This window comes from Pipistrellus hanaki (genome assembly GCF_964339955.1).
Source record: "Pipistrellus hanaki genome assembly, chromosome: 10".
In the NCBI taxonomy this organism is placed as follows: Eukaryota; Metazoa; Chordata; class Mammalia; order Chiroptera; family Vespertilionidae; genus Pipistrellus; species Pipistrellus hanaki.
The window spans coordinates 55,876,486-55,898,432 of NC_140512.1; the positions used below are offsets into that span (position 1 = coordinate 55,876,486).

At 38.3% G+C, this 21,947-nt stretch overlaps 1 protein-coding gene across 1 annotated transcript in view; it reads left to right on the plus strand.

Annotated features, from left to right (window-relative positions):
- Positions 1-21,947, plus strand: part of TNPO3 (transportin 3) — a 90,127-nt gene that overhangs the window by 40,232 nt on the left and 27,948 nt on the right. The window contains exons 6-15 of the mRNA XM_084897633.1: positions 334-509; positions 1,005-1,143; positions 5,626-5,772; positions 7,664-7,771; positions 9,703-9,794; positions 11,966-12,105; positions 13,436-13,627; positions 16,013-16,104; positions 16,962-17,038; positions 21,052-21,112. Of these exons, the coding sequence (XP_084753759.1) occupies positions 334-509; positions 1,005-1,143; positions 5,626-5,772; positions 7,664-7,771; positions 9,703-9,794; positions 11,966-12,105; positions 13,436-13,627; positions 16,013-16,104; positions 16,962-17,038; positions 21,052-21,112 (1,224 nt within the window). The remainder of the gene's footprint in view (positions 1-333; positions 510-1,004; positions 1,144-5,625; positions 5,773-7,663; positions 7,772-9,702; positions 9,795-11,965; positions 12,106-13,435; positions 13,628-16,012; positions 16,105-16,961; positions 17,039-21,051; positions 21,113-21,947) is intronic.

A 21,947-nucleotide genomic window follows, 5' to 3' on the forward strand; every position in this document is an offset into this window, starting at 1 on the left:
ATAGTACTTAAATGTCAGAAAAAGGATGGAAAAATTTTCAGAGAATAAATAGGGCAGGAAACACACATGGCATTCCAATCGGAGGGACTGATAAGGAAAACATGAGTTTTAGAAGTGATGTGTTCATGATTGAGGTACAAAAAGGTTGACTTGCTTGGCATATAGGGAAATCTCAATAGCATTGAGAAAATTGATGGATATTGTCTCATTGAAGACCATGACTATCAGGCTTTAGCCATGTAAATTACATCTTCAGAAACAGGCTATAATTGTTTACATATTAATTGGATTATAGCTTAATGATCATACTTCTACCCTATTCCTGTTTCCCAGCAACAGGATAAGACCTCATCCAACCTACATGAAGCTGCTTCAGATTGTGTGTGTTCAGCTCTCTATGCCATTGAGAATGTGGAGACTAACTTGCCATTAGCCATGCAACTGTTTCAAGGAGTCCTGACATTGGAGACTGCTTATCATATGGCTGTGGCACGCGAAGATTTAGATAAGTGAGTATTTAAGGCAGTAGCCCTGGATTCACACACAGTCTGGTATTCTTTTTATAATTTATCTATTCTTTGTGGCTCTTTGTAGCTGTAAATACACACTTTGCATCCTAAAGATGCTCTTCTGTTTTCATCTGACCTGGAGTAGCAAATTGGATGCAGAAGGAAAAGTTGTAATCATAGAAAGTCGTAATTTTTTATGCTTAAAAGGAGCAAGGCTCTTATTAGGGATGAACTTTGAAGTATCAAGTGTGATTTTGATGGGAATTTTATGCAGATGTTTAGTAATTGAGAATTTGAACTACTTATGAGTCATTTACTTATATGTATAAAAGTATTTGATGTAAAAATAGTAGATGTCATGGAGATTGGAGTACAGCATAGCAAATAATCATTTGGGCTGAGGATCATTTTCTTTATTTGAATAACTATTGGTGAATATGTACATAAAATACCGAGATTTCTGACTTGGTATTCTTATTTCTCTTTCATTTACAGAGTTCTGAATTACTGTCGGATTTTTACTGAACTATGTGAAACTTTTCTTGAAAAAATTGTTTGTACTCCAGGCCAAGGTCTTGGGGATCTGCGAACTCTAGAACTGCTTCTTATTTGTGCAGGACATCCTCAATATGAGGTAGTGTTTTTACTATGCTAAAGCATTTTTCTCCAAGTTTTATGTTGTACATTATTTATATTCTATTGTTTCCCACCCAGCTTTATATTAATGGGAAATAAAAGTCTTATTTTTAATTGATCTGATGTGGGGGTTGCCTCTGTATTGGATTTTTTTTTTTTTAATTAATTATATTTGGGCTTCTTCTTTTGAATCCTTTTCTATTTTTTTACCTGGTTAGCTGAGCTGACTGGTATATGTACTTCAATGAGGCAGTTAGAAAGAAAGCCCACTATCTTTCTGCTGAGCTCCCTATTTCTCTGTAGTTATTCTTTAGAGTTTTACAGTTAAAGAAAACACCACCAAATCTTAAGTACACCTCCAAAATCTTAACATCCAAAATTTGTCTCCAGATTATGAATGGGAATGAGAAAAGGATTAAAAGAACTTAAAAAGTCTCCTTCATTCTAAAATTTGGTGTAAGACACCTTACCTCTTTTAAGTTTGCTAGATTAAAAAAAAAAACAAAAAAAAACTTCATTTAAGTAATTTTATCTTCTCTTAATTGTGTAAGAAGTGGCAAAAAACTCCCAAGTTGGGTATTACTTTAAATAGTTCTATTTTGTATCCTTGATGGGAAAAGTATGATATAGAACCCCTCTTAGGGAGGTCACAATAGTCCTGTTAATTTTCAACCCTTTTTAAAAAAAAATATATTTTATTGATATTTTGCAGAGAGGAAGGGAGAGAGATAGAGAGCTAGAAACGTCGATGAGAGAGAAACATCGACCAGCTGCCTCTTGCACACCCCCTACCAGGTATGTGCCCACAACCAATGTACATGCTCTGGACCGGAATCGAACCTGGGACCTTTCAGTCTGCAGACCGACGCTCTACCACTGAGGCAAACCGGTTTCGGCTGGAGCATCATTCTGATACACCAAGGATGCCGGTCAATTTCCAGTTGGAGCACATATAAGAGAACCAATGAATGCATATATAAGTGGAACAACAAGTTGATATTTCTCTCTCTCTCTCTCTCTCTCTCTCTCTCTCTCTTTCTTTCTCTCTTTCTCTCTGGAAATCGGTTTTTTAAAAACCAGTTAAAACATTTTGGGGGCTGGTCAAGATGATTGCATAGGTAAATGCTGGACTCTCCACCTCTCACAACCACATCAAAATTTCAACTAAAATACCAAACAACCATCATTCAGATCCATCTGAAATCTAGCTGAATGCAAGTCCTATACTAGGGAATTAAAGAAGAAGCACATCAAGACTTGTAGGAGGGGTGGAATTGCAGAACCAGTTGGCCCATTTCTACGTGTGGTAGTTTAAAATGGGAGGGATGTCTTGGCTGTGGAGGTTTCCCTAAGCCTTGGGGCCTAAGGAGTGATGGGTCCCAGCGCCACACTAGGTTCTACAGCCTAGGGTTCCAGTATCAGGAAGAGAAGTCTCCACAATTTCTGGCTGTAAAAACCAGCAGGGATTGTGGCTAAGTGACATGGAGGCTTACTGGTCTCAGGCAGTTCCTCTTAATGGACCCTCTTACTCAGACTCATTTCCTCCTAGCTCCAGCACTGGGCAGCAGCTTGAAAGGAACCTGGGACATTCAGGAAGGAACTAACTTGCCTGGAATCAGGGCAAGAGCTGGAGGGGCAGCTTTCTCCCAGACAGAAGTTCTGGCAGAGGCTATTGTTCCTTTGATGAGCCCTCTGCACCACAAAGCTGGCAGGCACAACACCATATCTGAATCTTCATCAACCTGGCTCACACTTTTCAGCACATCCTGGTGATTTCCTAAGATCCTGCCCCTCCCTACTTGCATGCTCATCCAAGCCATTTCCAGTGGCTTTTCCATACAACTGTTCTATCTTGCCTCATGCTACAGACTTTGCTAAAATTTCTCAAACAAGCAGCATCATACCTCTCAGGTCTGGCGTTAGTGGCAGCCTGTCTTGGTTCATAGCTTGGCTGTCCTGGGCATCTCCAAGCCCAACACAAGTAGCAGCCATATGCAGATTGCTTTGTAACTAATGCTGGGTGGACCCGTATAGAGGGCATAGGCAGTGGTTAACTTTGCACCTCCCAGTGGCTCCAGAGCCAGCAGTGCACCTAGTGGTCAACTTCATCAAAGCTGGATTACAACCCTAACACTGCCAAGGGTGACACACTCAAGTGACAAATGCACTAAAAGCAAGTCCTGATCCATAGGGTCAGCATCTACACAGCTCACACAGGGAGGCACCTGGATTGCCCAGCTCAGATGACTTGGAAAGCTGAGCCACTAGGCCCTACAGGACACCTACTACACAAGGCATCCAAGAGACATAGCAGATCTACCTAATACTTAGAAACAACCAGAGGGAAGCAGACAAACTGTAGAGACAAAAAAAACATGCCACAAATGAAAGAACAGGAGAACTCTCCAGAAAAAGAACTAAATGAAATGGAAGCAAGAAAACTACCAGATACAGAGTTTGAAACAGTGGTTATAAGGATGCTAAAGTAACTTACTGAGAACTTCAAGAAATTTAGTGAGAACATCAGCAACATAAAAAACCAGCCAGAAATGAAGGATACGCTCACTGAAATGAAGAATAATTTGCAGAGAATCAGCAGTAGAATAGAGGATACTAAGAATCAAATAAAAAAATTAGAATATCAGGAAGCAAAAACACCCAATCAGAGCAAAAAGAATAAAAAAATATGAAGATAGTATAAGGAGTCTCTGAGACAACTTCAAGCATACCAACAATCACATCATAGGGGTGTTGGAAGGAGAAAGAAAATGAAAACCTATTTGAAAAAATAGTAACAGAACTTCCCTTACCTGGTGAAATAAATAAATATACAAGTCCAGGAAGCACAGGGTCCCAAACAAGATGAACCCAAAGTGACCTATATCGGGACACATCATAACTAAAATGCCAAAGATTAAAGGCAACTGTGGGGGGGAGTGTGTATGTGTGTGTTTTCCCCAGAGAGGAAGGGAGAGAGGGAGAAAGATAGAAGAATCAGTGATATCAGTGATGAGAATCATTGATTGGCTGCCTCCAGCATGCCCCCTACAGGGGATTGAGACTAACCTGGGCATGTGCCCTGACTGGGAATCGGTTCATAGGTTGATGCTCTACTATTGAGCCACACTAGCTGGGCCAAAGAGAGGATCTTAAAAGCAGCAAGAGAAAAGCCGTTAGTTACCTACAAGGAAGTTGCCCGTATGACTGTCAGCTGATTTCTCAACAGACACTTTGCAGGCCAGAAGGGAGCGGCACAAAATATTCAAAGAAATGAAAAGAAGTACCTAAACAAGATTAATACACCCAGCAAAAACTCTTCATTTAGAATTGAGAGACTTATAAAGAGATTTCCAGACAAGAAAAAAGCTAAAGGAGTTCATCACCACTAAACCAGTATTACATAAAAAATGAAGGGTCTTGCCCTAGCCTGTTTTGCTCAGTAGATAGACCATCAGCCTGCAGACTAAAGGGTCCCAGGTTCAACTCTGGTCAAGGGCACATGCCCGAGTTGTGGGCTCAATCCCCAGTAAGGAGTGTGCAGGAGGTAGCCAATCAATGATTCTCTCTTATCGATGTTTCTGTCTCTCCCTCTCCCTTCCTCTCTAAAATCAATTTTAAAAATTAATGAAGTGTCTTCTTGAAGAAGAAGAAGGAGAAGAGGGAAAGGAAGGATGATGGTCAAGAATAGGAATAATAAAATGGCAATAGATAATGTATATATCAACAATTGAATCTAAGAAAATAAGCAAAAGAGAGACTTGTAGATACAGACAACATCTTGACAGTTGTGAGATGGGAGAGAGGTTGAATAAGGTGAAGGATTTAAAAGTACAAATTAATCATAGCCCATGGACAAGACAATAAACAGGTGAAGGCCTGGAATAGGCTGGGAGAGGAGAGGAAGGGAGCAAAGGGAGAGAGTGGAGGACATATGTAATTAAATACTCTCAACAACAAAATTTTTAAAAAATAAAATGAAATAAAACTTTGGGGAGGTAGTATAGCACTACATATTATAACTTCTTTAAACAGTGCTATAAGTAAGATAAGCTGTGGATAAAATCTGTTTCCCCTTTCCCACTCAAGAAATCAAGTGAATAAAAGTGATATAAGGTTGGTAAGTACAGGGATACTTGCAGATGGTTTGTCTTGTTATAGGTTCTCTAATCTCAAATATAAAATGAAGTGATTTCAGAATTTGGTGAAAAATACGTGAAGAGATTTCCACTTTTCTATCTGCTTCTCTAAATTCGGAATCTAATATACTGTTGGAGAAGTTATCTAGGGTAAATAGGAAATGTAAAGCCATCTGTAAAAGGATTTTGGGATCTGATATGAGAAGATAATTTGGGAGGAGGATAATAAATCTACTAGAAAAAAGGTGGTTTCTTAATTGATTCCACTTAAAAATATATCTTGTTTCCTACATTGCCCTAATAATAATAAAACTCATTCCATTTCATTTCCCTTTCTCTAATAGGTAGTAGAAATTTCCTTTAACTTTTGGTACCGACTAGGGGAGCATTTGTACAAAACTAACGACGAAGTTATTCATGGCATCTTCAAAGCTTACATTCAGAGGCTACTTCATGCCTTGGCTCGACACTGCCAGCTAGAACCAGACCATGTAAGTTCTTTTCTCTATTTTTTAAATCTTAATTTCCTCCTCTTTTTAATATTGTTTTGAAGAGGAACTTTTGACAATAAAGCTAATGAAATGTGTGAAGGTTTTCTATCACTAGCTTAAACTGAAGAAATCAGTATCAGTATATTGAAGAGTATTAGGTCTGCGTACAAAGAAATTAAGTCTGCTGAGCCAGTAATTCTGGGAATTTACCTTAAATTTTGCAGAAGAAAAAGGAGCTACTTTATAAAAAGCACTATCTATTTAAAAAACAAAAAAAGGTAAAATCATTTACAACAGTATATGAAGAGTTGTATCAATTATGATGTAGTACCATTATGTAGCAGTTAAAAATAAGTAACTATTGATATTGATAGCTGGTATGCTAAAAAAAAAAAAAAAAAAAAAATTCAGAATGTGTTGGTTGGATTAAAACTAATGCGAAAGTTAAATATTTTTTATTTTTATGAGGATATGGAGAATAATATGATTTCCCTCCCACATACATACATGCTTTTCTTTATATTATTTATATGATTTTTAAAGGAAATTTAGAAATAATTTATTTGCTTAGAAGAAAGTATACTAGGAATATTATCAAATAGCTGTTCAAAAACTCTTCAATTTCTATTCTAGTCTCTTCAAATTTTACAGCATTTATTTCATCTTTTGAGTTGGTTGGTTGGTTTAATCCCTGTACTCTAATTTAGGACTTAGAGTGAGGATTTTTTCCCCCATTGCTTACAGTTAAATCTGACATGAAAACTGTCTATTCTGTTCATTTTAATGTTAACATTGTTGTTTGAGTCATGATATTTTGTGTCTCTACAGAACCTTAATGATGATTTAGTCTAGTGGTTTTCAATACTTTTTTAAACTGATGAATGCTATCTTTAACTATATTGTACTTAGAAGCCTGATAATGTAAATAAAAGCAGGTTGCTCTGGTTTAAATGACTACTTGATTCCTTTCTTCCCTTTGCTAGTTCCGTGGCACCATTTCCGTTGTAGTTAATTTTCTATACTAGTTAGGTGTATATCTCACCTGATACAGCCATCATTTCCTTTCCTCCTTATTCCTTCACTTTTATTGATTTGTTCATGTTACAGTAAGGAGGTTGAAACACATCAGCAATTCTCAGTAGTCCTAAGGGCTTTTTTCAGATTTCATGTTCCAAGATTCTTATATATGCCCTTAACCACTTCATGATTGGGTAAGCCTTTGTTTACTCAGAGAAGTGTGTTGGAATAAGAAATATTTAAGAAACATTGAAATGTAAATGATTTCTATTTTTTAATGAAAATTTTCAAATATGTAGCAAAGGTGAAATGATTTTGTTAGTATCTGTATATCTACTACCTAAATTCTACGATTAATATTTTACTATACTTGTTTTATTATGTCTGTTAACATATTCAAAATTCTTTTTAAATAATTTATTCTGTGACTAGATATTGGGATAATGGTTGATTTTAGTAGATCTTGAACCATAACATTTCAGTACTTATTCAGTACTAAAAAGCTAGAATTTATTTAAATGAATTTATAAGCTCTTGAATTACCACCTCTTCCAGATTACTTCCTACCTCCACCCCTTTAAAATTTTCTAACAATAGAGTAAGATATAGCTTGGAAATGAAAAAAAAAAAAAAGAAGAAGAAGAAGGAGAAGAAGAAGAAGAAAAAGATGTAGTAGAAGAGTTGATAAAGGTGGTAGATATGTTTTATTGACTTAAAATACCTAAATGTTTGGGGGACGCTCTGTAATAAAATATCCTTGTGGTTTAGGTGATTTATCTTTTGTCCAATAGCCTTTCCCCCCCCTTTTTTTTCTTGATTGCGTAGTGGTCAGTGAGAACATTTAAAACAAATGTTATTTGATTTGATATTTTAGGAGGGGGTTCCTGAGGAAACTGATGACTTTGGGGAGTTTCGTATGAGGGTATCAGACCTGGTGAAAGACTTGATTTTCCTGATTGGGTCTATGGAGTGTTTTGCTCAGGTAAGTTCATTTGGAGATTCTCACCAGTTTTAATGATCACTTCTGTATCTTCTATAAATGTTCCATTTTTTTTCTTCAATCTCAATGGCTAAATAGGACAATAGATATGCAGGTGCCTAGCACACTGCCTGGCATATAGTAGCTATGTTTATTTACTATCTTATCAGCCAATTGCAGTCTGTGGACGGTTCAATTATAGTTTGCTCTGTGACGCTTGCTAATGAAAGCTATTCCACTTGTCCAGCTGGAATGGAAGATCATAGATAAACCTTAAAGCCCCAGGATACTTATAGGGAACTTAGACGGGAAAAATAGCAAGTTTCTCTGCTTTAATAATTATGTACCAACTCCTGTCGATTCCTTTAGTTATTTGGCATTGTCTTTTGTCCATACTTATGGTTAGATTCTTGTGCAGTTTCATCCCAGAGGTGATTATACTAGAGTAGAAGAATTATAGTTCTGTGGTTTTCCTCACAATCAGTGAGTAACACTTTACCTCATAAGATTACGATCATCACCATTCCACATCACTTAACATTAGCATAAGTTCAGGTGGCTTTCATATTGCTTGATCACACTCTTAAGATCTGAAATGCTAGTTTTGATGCTTTGTCAGCAATACTGAACTAACCTAATATTTTTGTAACCCATACATTTTGTGTATTTTGGGGGCATAATCTGATCTAGAAAGTGTTAATAAAACTATAACTATTGTATTTTTCTTTATATTAAGCTAGTGTGTTTATTGACCTAACTACAAAGGGTTGGGGATTTTTAGAAAGGACTAAGATCGCTATATCACAGGCAGATGACCTGTGTTCAGATTTCAGTTCTCTTACTGTCTCCATGCTTTTGAGCAAGTTACTTACTCTTTTGTGTGTGTGTGTGTGTGTGTGTGTGTGTGTGTGTGTGTGTTTAATCCTTATCTGAGGACATGTTCTTTGATTTGGGAGAGAGGAGAAAGGAGAGAGACAGAAAGAGAAACATCTGTTGGTTGCCTCCAGTACACACCTTGACAGGGGATCGAACCCGCTATCTAGGTACATGCCCTGACCTGGAATTGAACCTGCAACCTTTTTATTGTACAGGTTGATACTCCAACTGTGCCACCTGGCTGGGGCGGCCAGTTATTTGTTCTTCTCCAGATCATAAATCATCAGTGTTGTTCACGATATTTTCTGTGGAACACCAGGCCCATGAGATATTCTTTGGCAAAAAAGGATCCATCATCAATTAAAATGGGGGAATGACTTAAATGATATATTAAAGGCTCTGTGAAGTCCTATACAATGGTTTTGTCTTACCTAGCAATGTCTGTTATTTGACTAGAGAATCTTATTTAGACTAACACCCAGAGTCACATTCCAGATGGATATACCCTGGGAAATTTCTGGATATCTCTGAAAATTCTGCTTGGTCTCTCCCCACCCCCTCTTGTTTGGACATAGTATTGTGATAGGTCCCTTTAGACCGCTACTTTCTAGGAATTCAATCTGTGCTATAGTTTGATGTAGTCAATAGGAATGCAAAGCCAATGCATATATAGAGAATTTACATTGTGTCTCAATTTTAAGTGTGTTTATGTATTGATATTTATCAGTTGTTATCAGGACCAGGAAAAGACACTCACTAATATGTTTTGTTTTTTCTATAATATTCATTTTGTGGGAGCAGACAATAATCTTGGTATATTCTTGGGGACCTAAATGGGTTTATTTTACATATTAAATTACTAGTTACTTGTAGATTAGTAATTAGTGAAGCTGTGAAAAATGAAAGTCATATTCTTTCCTGGCTCGGAGAGATATTTCAATTTAGAAATAAGGGGCTGGATTTATTGTAACTAACAGGGTTTTTTTTTGTTTTGTTTGTTTTGGAATTCTATTCTGTTTTCCTTTTAATGGATCCATAATCCACCTCTTCTTCTCTAGTTATATTCTACTCTGAAAGAAGGCAACCCACCCTGGGAGGTGACAGAAGCGGTTCTCTTTATCATGGCTGCTATAGCAAAGAGTGTTGATCCGTGAGTGTCTAATAAGTCTTTTGCTGGGAACTATCAAAGAAAGGAAAATTACACCATTTTTCTCATGTGTTATATGTTTGGAAACTCTTACAACATCTTCTAAAATTGCTCTCTAATCTTCTGACTTCTAGAGTCTAGTCCAGAGTCATATGCATTGCTGATATCTAAGTTTTAACCACATTTCCCAGAGTTAAAATTACTTTGTTCTTGATGCTAAAATGTTGATTTATTTTTCTAACCGAGGTTCCTTTGTGAAAGTTAGTATAATCAAAAAATACTGTTCTCTTTTTTTTTTGTCTTAGTCGTTTGTGAGTTTCATAGAGGCAAGGCATAGGTACCATTTTACCTAATAGAGTAGCAAAATCTAAAATGCAATTGTTTTTGTTATTGCTTAGCATAGAAATTCTATTTATATTTTAACATGAATCCCTAAAAACAGGTTACTTTGTGCTGTGAATTTATAAGTTGGTGTTAATATTTGTCCGGTTTTCTTGTATTAAGATCAGATACTCTTTCAGTTGAGTTTTCCACCCAGGCCTTGATTGGGGAGATGGTGAAGGCATGTATTCATAAAAAGTACAGTGCTTCTTTCTTATTTGCCTCGCAGGGCCTAGTCAGCTAAATCTTATATTGTTTCTAATTCAGTAAATGTTCAATGACATAATATAGGTTTGTTTTTCTATATTAAGAGGTTCTGGTCCTGAATTACATTCTATTCTATTTGCTCTTAAACCTATTTTGGTGTCGTTTGGAACCTTCAGTGACAGTCTGAAGATTATTAAAAATCACTGGTATTTTTTTAAAATATATTTTTTAATTGATTTTTCACAGAGAGGAGGAGAGAGGGATACAGAGTTAGAAACATCGATGAGAGAGAATCATCCATCAGCTGCCTCTTGTACACCCCCTACTGGGGATGTGCCCGCAATCAAGGTACATGCCCTTGCCCAGAATCGAACCCTGGACCTTTCAGTACGCAGGCTGATGCTCTATCCACTGAGCCAAACCGGTCCCAGCAAAAATCACTAATATTTTAACTGACACGTGTTGGTGTGAAAAAAGGTAAGAGTATCAATAATAACTTTAGTGTCCCTGGGAAACAAGATTTTATTTTGGTTTTTTATTTATCCACATCTCAAGCTATCTGCATGAGTGTAATTTTTTAATGTATATAAAGGACTTAATAGACGTAGTTTATCAGCGAGTAGTGCTCAATTCATAATATTATGTACATTTTAAACATCTTTTATTTCTGGATTATGTTCTACCACTTTGGAGGCATCCTCACTCTGCTTAAATAACTTTAGCTAGCATTCTTGGGGAGTGGGGGGAAAAAGATAAGAAAAAAGGAAAAAATAAATTCATGGAGCTGTGGAAAGTACTTGTTAACTTTAATTTTCCTTTACCTGTTCCTGCAACTTGTATTCTTTTTGTTTGTTTGTTTATGTGATATATCATGTTTATTGATTTGTGAATATTGTACCATCCTTGCATCCCTGGAAAAAATCCCACTTGGTCATGGTGTATGATCTTTTTAAAATATTGCTGGAACCGATTTGCTAATATTTTGTTGAGAGTTTTAGCATTTATATTCATCAGGGATATATATTGTATTCTTCTTGTTCCTTTAGTTAGTTAACTGGCTCACTCATGCTTAAGTGTTCTTAAAGTTTTTAGTATCCAGCTGTAAGAAATCTTTTGGAGAATAACAACTAATAAAAAGTGGTCTGTAAGAAATATTCATTCATTTACTTAGCCATTCAGCAATATTTGTTGAGTGCCCACTATGTGCCAGGCACTGTTCTAGGTGCTGCAGATATAGGAATAAATAAAAAAGATTCTTTAAATGACGACATGCAACCATAGTAGATGCCTGCCTCTCCAGTTTGAAGAGCCTTTTTTGGTAGCAAAATGTATCTTTAGACACTGACATTCTAAAGATTAAGAAGCAGTATGCTTCTTCTGAAACAGTTATATCTTCCATTTCTTTCTTTCCCCCCATTTCTTAGGATTTAAAAACCTTTCATATCAGGTGTTAAGTACTTTTATCCAAATGATAAATTATTTAGAAAGAAGCCCTTTAGCAATGATTTGTATCATTACAGCCTGTTTCTTAGCCAAAACCTGATCTCTGAAATCAGTAACTCTGATTGCTTGCCTTCTGTACTCAGGGAGAACAATCCAACGCTTGTAGAGGTCCTAGAAGGAGTTGTCCGTCTCCCAGAGACTGTACATACAGCTGTGCGATACACCAGCATTGAATTGGTTGGAGAGATGAGCGAAGTGGTTGATCGAAATCCTCATTTCCTTGGTATGTGTGAACTCTGCCCTCAGCCACTGCTGTGTCTGATTTTTCTGATTTTCTTTCTTTCTCTTACGTTTGCTCTTGTTTTCTTGCATATTGCTAGGTAGAATGTTTCTAGGCACTGAAAGTAAATATTTTATGAGTTATTGCTTAGTTGACTTGCTTTATAGAAATTCACCTTTATATCCCTTTTTTTGGAACACTTATATTTTGTAAAAAATAGAATATGATGAATTAATTCTTCCAGAAGTACTAAAGATCCATCTGCATGTTTTAAGGCCCTTTGTAACTAAAAAGAAGCAAGTATAAAAGTGTCAGTTTTAGATAACTATCATTGTTCTTATTAATGTCAGCTATTTTTACAAAGTGACTCACCTGTGAGTATATTGGTAGCTCTCTGAGCTTTACATTCTTCCTTATAGTCTTAACTAAAGGCCTGGTGCATGATTCGTGCACCAATGGGGTCCCTCAACCTGGCCTGCGGGGGTCGGGCTGAAACTGGCTCTCTGACATCTCTCAAGAGGTCCAGGATTGCGAGAGGGCACAGGCCAGGTCAGGGGACCCCACTAGTGCACAAATCTCTGTACTGGACCTCTAGTATGCATATAAGATCTTCCCAGCCTCCTCCCCTCCCCCGAGACTCATCAGTCTGTTCCATGTTTCCATGCCTGTGGTTTCCACTCCTGCATTGAGCGTCTGCCCCCTGGCAATCAGTGCACATCATAGCTACCAGTCCACCAGTTGGCTGGTCGCTTAGGCTTTTATACACTGAGGGGCCAGATTATTGTGATCTCTGAATGTATAATAATCTGGCCTCTCAGTGTATATCCTATATAATAAAAGGCTAATGTGCAAATTGTTCCCCAACCACGAGTTTGACCAGCAGGCAGGCCCGCCAACCGCCCATGTTCCCTCCTCCTGGCCAGGCTGGCCGGACCCCATCCATACATGAATTTATGCACCGGGCCTCTAATATGTATATATTTATATATGCTGGGTGGCCAGATTATTATGCGTTCAGAGATCATAATAATATGTCCACTCAGTGTATATATAGATACTTGGATGGTCATATCCACCAGTGGTTTTCAAACTGCTCTGTGAAGCACTAGCAACAAGCAGCATTTGATTGTCCATGAGGAAAGAGATGGAAGATGGCTAAGACTCAGGGCTCTCCATTTTTATGTTCTATATATTGGGGTTTGAACACATTTCATTTTTTAAAATGGTTCTTTTGCTTTAAAAAGAAAGATAATGTAAACATCTATTATAGTAAACAAGAAGTTTTCCTTAAGTTTCAAATATGTAATCTTTACCGTATGGCTTTTTTCCTTAGACCCTGTATTGGGCTATTTGATGAAAGGCCTCTGTGAAAAGCCTCTGGCTTCTGCTGCAGCCAAAGCCATTCATAACATTTGTTCTGTCTGCCGAGACCACATGGCTCAGCACTTTAATGGACTTCTGGAGATTGCCCGTTCCCTCGATTCCTTCATGTTGTCTCCAGAAGCTGCTGTGGGCTTGTTGAAAGGTATTTACTTATGATATTACCTTAATATCTTTTAAGCCACTTCTGAGGGTTATCGAGATATTATGGCTAAGGGAAAAAAAAGACGTAGAAGAGACTTTAAACATGATGCCTATTTTTAAATATTTAGGAGATTGTTATGAAAGCAAGAACATTTATACTATGAGTGGTCAACTGTTGACAGTTTATTGACTCTTAGAAAATGCTTTCTAGCTAAACTTTCTGAAAACAAATGACTGTGAGGTAGTGAAATCCTTACAACTGGTGGTTGAGAACATATGGGAGTATATCAAATACAGAATTGGTAATAGGAACTGTGAGCATTTTTTAAGCCAATGTGAGTGGCAAACAGCCTGGGCAATACTGGATGACCTTATGTGTGAGCTAGCTCTGTCCTTTGTCACCTCTATGATTAGGTTCCTTACTAGCCAGTATACCTGCGTTGTTTTAAAGACAGATTTTGTAGCATGGGTTTTTGTTGTTTCCCTTTGAATGCATAGGTAATAAGATATTAAATTAGAGTCAGATATTCTTCATAACTACTATTGTGGTTATTGATGCCATCTTGTCATTTTCTAGAGAGATTTAACCTTTATGCTGAAGTGACATATGACCTGTAATAGAATGTGGCATCCCAGTTTTCAGGTATTCTTGTCTAGACATAGAAAACTGTTTTTAGTTACAAACTGTTTAGTTCTGTAAGAATGAATTAAAAGAAACAATTATATTTAAGTTAGATTTTCACTTAAAATCTAATTTTAAACAAAAGTCTATATGTCTATGGCTAATAGGCTGTCAGGAAGAATCATTCTGTTTTTTTATTCACATTTGAAGATTTATGGATTGATTTCTTTTTTTTTAAATGAAATTTTAGAGATAGTCAAGGAATTTTGGGCCTAGAAGGGATATCGTTTTACACATCAGCCTTTGAGTTTGGGGGGGGGGGGGGGGGGTGCTTCCGCAGTTGATGGGGATTGTGAAAAGAGGGAGGCCAAGTCTCCACTTTAACCTAACTACCTCCCCCCTCTCCCCCCCAATCTATCTTATTAGAGCTCCAAGTTAAGATTTCATTTGGGGGAAATGTAAGGAAAGGGGCTTTTGCAACTATTTAAAAACAACAAAAAAGGCAGGCTTACTACTACTTTCCTGTTCAAAGCACTCATTTTATAGATAAAGAAATTGATGCCAGCTGAAACCAGTTTGGCTCATTGGATAGAGCGTCGGCCTGCGGACTGAAAGGTCCCAGGTTCAATTCCGGTCAAGAGCATGTACCTTGGTTGTGGGCACATCCCCTAGAGGCAGCTGATCAAAGATTCTCTCTCATCGATGTTTCTGACTCTATTCCTCTCTCTTCCTCTCTGTAAAAAAAAAAAAAAAAAAAAAAGAATAAAATATATATATTAACCCTTTGCACTCCGCTGTCCCCTCTCAGGGGACATCGGAATTCTAGCATATCACTCGGATGTCCCCTTTCAGGGGGGACATTGCAGATTATTAGTGATTACGGGGAATTGAGTTAATTCAACGCACGTTTCCGCCGCAAAGTAGCGTCGAGTAGCTGGTAGCCAATGTCCAGAATGGTTCGGAGTGCAAAGGGTTAAAAAGAAAAAAGAAAGAAATTGATGCCCAGCAAGAATACTTTAACCCCTTTCATAGATTCTGTTATGGTAGAAAAGAATTAAATCTCTAATTTCAGCCCATTCTTGTAAAAAAATATATTGTTTATATTTCTCCAATTTCTCTGACGATAAAAATTGCCCATGGTACTTATCAAAAATAAAGGTTCTCTATGACCTACTAAGTCAGGGTCTCGGGGAAGTTTAAGAGCTATTGTACTTTGCTATATAAAAATAGCTTTGGATTCAACACTCAGTGGTTGAGTGTTGACCCATGAACCAGGAGGTCAGAGTTCGATTACTGGTTAGGGCACATGCCTGAGTTGCTGACTCAATCCTCAGTAAGGGGAATGCAGAAGGCATCTGATCAATGATTTTCTCTCATCATTGATCCTCTCTCTCCCTCTTCGTCTCTCTGATATCAATAAAAATGTATTTTTTTTTAAAAAAAGGCTTTGGTATTGGCTTTGTAGAGGAGATTTTAAGTCTTGAAGGAATTGGAAGGGGAGATAAATTTAAACATCTTTAAACCAATAGGCTTCTATTAAAAAAAAACTGACCATCAATAATAAACTATTGCAATTTAAAAAAACAGTGCTGATCTTTTTGGAAGGCAGCTATGCTCACCACTATACCACCAACGCAGCTTAGCGCTGATCTTTTTGAAAGAATGGGACCTGTCAGGCTTTTCTGTTAACCACATTCTGTAGGCCAATGAATAACCTCAATTCAACTTTTACTTTCTTCATCTGTATCTTCCTTTGTCTCTCAGGGACAGCACTTGTGCTAGCCAGATTACCGCTGGAGAAGATTACTCAATGTCTTAGTGAGCTATGTTCTGTTCAGGTTATGTCATTGAAAAAGGTGAGTTTGATTGATTAAGGGGATGTGAAACAAATTAAGATATTTACATGTTAAAAAGGAAAAGTCAAAATTATTCATTTACTTGTATCTTTTATAAAAGCCAAAAGAATGAATTGAAAAGTTTTCTTTTTCTTTCTCTTTTTTAATGAACAGAAAAGTTTTTAAAAATAATATGTCTCTTGAAGTAGCTGCATGCACAAAAGTATTTAAAAATCAATAGATTTTTACTAATATCAGTAATACCATTTAGAAGATGTAACGGTAAAAATATCATTCAAATTAGCATCCAAAACCATAACCTACCATGTTTCCTCGAATAATATGTAAAGATGGCAGTTCTTCTCAAATTACTTGTACTAGTATAGTGCAATAACAGTGAACATACTGATAGGATTTTTAGGAAAATATGACAAAATGATTCTAAAGTTCACTTCTACTGATATAATGGTGGAAATTTTAAGAAAGAAAAATAAGGGGCAACTTGCCTTATCTCTTAAAATATAAAGCTAAAGTGGAATGTGAATATAATATAGATTACATAACACAGTAATCTTATATATAAACTATCTTTTAATATATAATTTCTATAATGTCTCAATCATAATACAAATAAATGGAAAAAATTAAATTATGTTTTCTACTCCACAATGATTACTTATTAAAATGTTAGTAATATATAGTCTTGGCCAGTATGCAGTGAGATGGAAGAAAGTAATTTGGCAATATGAATTAAAAGTTTGCACCATTTGAGTAACTTTACAGAAATAAACAGAGATTGAGACAGAGATTGATGTGTAAGGGTGTATGTTGCAGTGTTTGTATGTGTAATGACTGCGTGTTAATGTCTGTCTCTTCAGCTGTTGTCTCAGGAGCCCAGCAATGGTATATCCTCAGATCCCACTGTGTTCTTAGATCGTCTTGCAGTAATATTTAGGTAAGAAGAGAGATTCTAGATATCTGTCTTGGGTTAAAAGCACAAATGAGACCCTTGTGTATTGAAGTATGCAAGTGGGTTTTTTTTCTCTCCTATAATCACCTTTGTCAGAATACTTAATTAAGATCATTGCCTGAAAAAAGAAAAAGAAAAAAAAAGATCATTGCCTGAAGTCTTGGGCAAAGGCACATTCTAAGAACTTGTTCTTGGTAGACCTTTGTCAGAAGAATCTTTTTAAAAATTGTAGGGATTGATGTATTTTAGTGAACCAATCCCCTACTGATGGACATCAAGGTTGTTTCAACCTAATCTCCAAACAACCTCACACACATCATTGTACATGTACAAGAGTATCTACAAAGGATAAATTCATAAAAATCACAGTTAAAGAATATCTACCTTCATCGTTTTGGTGAATTTTTTGAAAATGCCAATAAAACTTGTATCTATCCTGCATTCCCACTCTCTATATCAGGGATAATTTTACATCAGAGAAATATGATATGAAAGGTGAAAAGCACTATGTAAAATGAGGTAGCTATTCCCTTAGCTATAGTTTCATTATCCCTAAGGAATCAAAGACCTTACGGAGGAAAAGAACTTCATTTCCTTCTGAGCCACTAAGGTAAGTGCACCCAAATCAGTTATCAGCAAAATTCTTTTTTTTTTTTTTTTAAATATATTTTATTATTTATTTATTTTTTAAAAATATATTTTATTGATTTTTTACAGAGAGGAAGGGAGAGAGAGATAGAGAGCTAGAAACGTCGATGAGAGCGAAACATCGACCAGTTGCCTCTTGCACACCCCCCACCGGGAATGTGCCCGCAACCAATGTACATGCCCTCGACCGGAATCGAACCCGGGACCCTTCATTCCGCAGACCGACGCTCTACCACTGAGCCAAACCGGCTTCGGCAATCAGCAAAATTGTTGAAACGTATGCTGAGCACCCAGGAGCTGGTGACGTCAGTGCTTGTAGAGCAGGGCAGTGAGGACCGAGGCTTCCAAATTGCAGTGACCTTGGGTGATGGCAGATCCCATGGTGATGCACAGAGTGCTGAAGTCATCAGTCTCAGGGTTGGTGGGGTCCCACTCGAGAGTCCACCTGAAAGGCCACTGTGGGCAATGGCCTGGCAGAAACTGGAAACCTCTGTGGATTTTTTCCACGGGATAGGGTTCCTGAGTCCCAGGCAAGGAAGACATGGTCGCATGTTCCTTCGGGAGACTCACAGAGTGCCCTTCCCACCTGACCTTCCCCAGTCTGTTCACTCTGGGTCCATGGGTCATGTGACATGGCCCAGGGAGGGAAGGGCTGTCAAAAAACCCTTTAAAATGTAATAAATTCTTCTGGTCTCTAGATCAGTGATTTTCAAACTTTAACATGCTTCAGAATCACCTGTATGATTTATCAAAACATAGATTGCTGCCCTAATCGGTTTTGTTCAGTGGATGGAGAGCTGGCCTGCAGACTCAGGGATCCAGGTTTGATTCTGATCAGAGGCATATACCTTGGTTGCAGGCACATCCCCAGTAGAGGGTGTGCAGGAGGCAGCTGATCGATGTTTCTCTCTCATCAATGTTCTAACTCTCTGTCCCTCTCCCTTCCTCTCTGTACAAAATCAATAAAATATATATATTTTTAAAAACATAGATTGCTGGTTCCATCCCAGATTGTCTGATTGGATTTTTGATAGAACCTAATAATTTATATCCTATATAATAATTCTATTTATATAATAAAAGGGTAATATGCAAATTGACCCAATGGCAGAACAACTGGCTGCCCACTATGTCACTATGATGCCCACTGACCATCAGGGGGCAGATGCTCAATGCAGGAGCTGCCCCCTGGTGGTCAGTGTGCTCTCAGGGGGAGAGTGCCGTTCAGGCAGAAAGAAACTGGGCTCACAGCTGGCGAGCACATCAGGCGTCCACGGCAGCGCTAAGGATGTCCAACTGCAGGTTAGGCCCACTCCCTAAGCCCGCAGTAGGACATCCCCTGAGGGCTCCAGGACTGCGAATGGGCACAGGTTGGGCTGAGGGACCCCACCCCCACCCTCCAAGTGCACGAATGTTGTGCACCAGACCTCTAGTATTTAATAAATTTCCAGGTGCTGCTGCTTGCTATTCCAAGGACCACACACACTTTTAGACACATTATGAAATGTATGGATACAAAACAGTAATAAAGGCTCTTCATTAACCTGGTGAAATTAATCCTTCTTTAAAGTTAAGAGGAGCCTAATGACTAAAAAAATATTAGAGTGACAATGTTCAAAGAGTGATACTGAGTTACATAATTTATAATATGTGAAGCCTATAGGTATAACTGGAATAGTGGAGTAATAATTGCAAAAAAGCCTTTGTGGAATAAGTTAAAATAGGCATTGTTTTAGTTTATTACTTTTTGTCAACAGGTATCTCTATCTGAATTGGTGCAATGCTTTCCTTGTATAATGACATCCCATTCTTAGAGCCTATTAACAATAACCCTTATCCTATCTAATAAAAGAGTAATATGCAAATTGACCATCACTCCAACACACAGAATGGCTGCCCCCATGTGGTCAAAGATGGTTGTCCCCATGTGGACACAAGATGGCCAGCAGGGGAGGGCAGTTGGGAGGGACCAGGCCTGCAAGAGAGGACAGTAGGGGGCGATCCAGCCTGTAAGGGAGGGAAGTTAGGGGCAACCAGGTCTGCAGGGAAGGGCAGTTGGGGGGAGGGGGACCCAGGCCTGAAGGGGAGAGCAGTTGAGGGGGACCAGACCTGCAGGGGAGCGCAGTTAGGGGTGACCAGGCCTGCAGGGGAGGGCAGTTAGGGGCAAACAGGCTGGAAGGGGAGTGGTTAGGGGATGATCAGGCTTGCAGGCAGAAGTGGTTAGGGGCAATCAGGAAGGCAGGCAGGCGAGCAGTTGGGAGCTAGCAGTCCTGGATTGTGAGAGGGATCCCAGGTTGGAGAGGGTGCAGGCTGGGCTGAAGGACACACACCCCCGTGCATGAATTTCATGCACTGGGCCTCTAGTCTATATGTATAAAAGCCTTAGCAACTGGTCGTTATAATGCACATTGATTACCAGGGGGCAAACACTCAACACAGGAGCTGCCCCCTGGTGGTCAGTGCACTCCCACAGCCAACCTCCCATAGCTGACCAACTTCCCCTAGTCCCTCCCCCTGTCGGCAAGCCCCAGCCAGCAGCTGGCAGGAAGGAAGGCCCCAGGCGGCAGCTGGAAGGCCCCAATTGGCCCTGATCGCTGGCCAGACCTAGGGACCCCACCCATGTATGAATTTCGTGCACCAGGCTTCTAGTTTCACTATAAATGAAAGAAAATCTGTAATACATGGAAATACCTGGATTTAAAGAAAAGTAAATTTTAAATAAATTGCTGTTGAATATTTAAAGAATTTTTTTTTCCTTTAAAGTGGTTGGTATTTAATCATTTTTTTTTTCTTTTTTCTGCTTCAAATTAGTGAAGTCTAGAACTAGACAAATAGTTAGATTTGACATATTTTAGATGGGCCTGTGTGTTGTGTGTATTCCTGGGTTCAGACTAGAACCATGAGAAACATCTTTGGTAGACTAGAGTTGCTAAAGCTTTTGACCTTCAATGCTGGGAAAGGAGCAGTGTTTGGTGGATTCAGACAACCTATATATATTCTTTATTAATTTGGGAGAGATTACATATTTAGGTTTATAAAGGGTAAAAAAATGAAAAAAATTTAGTGTCCCACACCCACAGCCCAGGTACCCAGAATTAGATTGAGTTTACATGTTCTAGTGGAAGTCACTTAAAGGTGGCAATTAATGATAGGATAATTTAAGATTATTTGCTTGTGTTTGTTTGAATGCAATAGGAGGAAATGGTTTTGAGTCCTAAAAATAAGTTTGCTATCTGTTTTTTGTTTTTGTTGTTTGGTGAAATGATACTAAGTAACTAAAGGGACAGGGCTCTGGGTCCTCAGTGAAATTGTTCTTCTTTCACTAATTTGGGCCATTTGTCTTTCTGCAGACACACCAATCCCATTGTGGAAAATGGACAGACTCATCCGTGCCAAAAAGTCATACAAGAAGTAAGTGTAACAAATGTCTGTGGTACAAGACTTTCTTCCTTTTCCTTGCAATGCTGTGGGTAACTAGAGTGAGAAGGTACCTTTTTCTAGGTTCATAGAAGATTTAATTTGCTGGTATGAATTAAATACCAATGAAAAGAGGAATGGAACCATCCAAATAAATAATTTAGATTTTTTAATTTTTATTTATTTACTAAGGGCCCGTTGCAGGAAGATTCCTGCAAGAACAGAGCTTCCTGCAGGCTTCCCCTTCCACTGCTGCCGTGCACTTTTCCGCTGCTGCTGCTGCCCGCCCCACCTGCACTTTCCCTCCTGCATCCGCCTTGCTTTCCACTTTCCCTTCCTTCTATGCTGTCTTCAGTCTTCACTCCTCCCTCCCTTGGCATATGCAAATCAACTACCATCTTTGTTTGGGTTACTTTGCATACTCGCTCTGATTGGCTGTGGGCGTAGTGAAGGTATGGTCAATTAGCATTTTTCTCTTTTATTAGTGTAGATTTATTTATTTTAATATATTTTATTGATTTTCTATAGAGAGGAAGGGAGAGGGATAGAGAGGTAGAAACATTGATGAGAGAAAAACATTAATCAGCTGCCTCCTGCACAACTCCTACTGGGGATGTGCCTGCAACTAAGGTATATGCCCTTGCCTGGAATCGAACCTGGGACCTTTCAGTCCACAGGCTGACGCTGTCCACTGAGCCAACCCAGTCAGGGGTAGATTTTAGATTTTTTTAAAAAGAAAACAGGCTATGGGAAAATTTATTGAAAGGCCAAAGAAGCCGAAACCGGTTTGGCTCAGTGGTAGAGCGTTGGTCTATGGACTGAAAGGTCC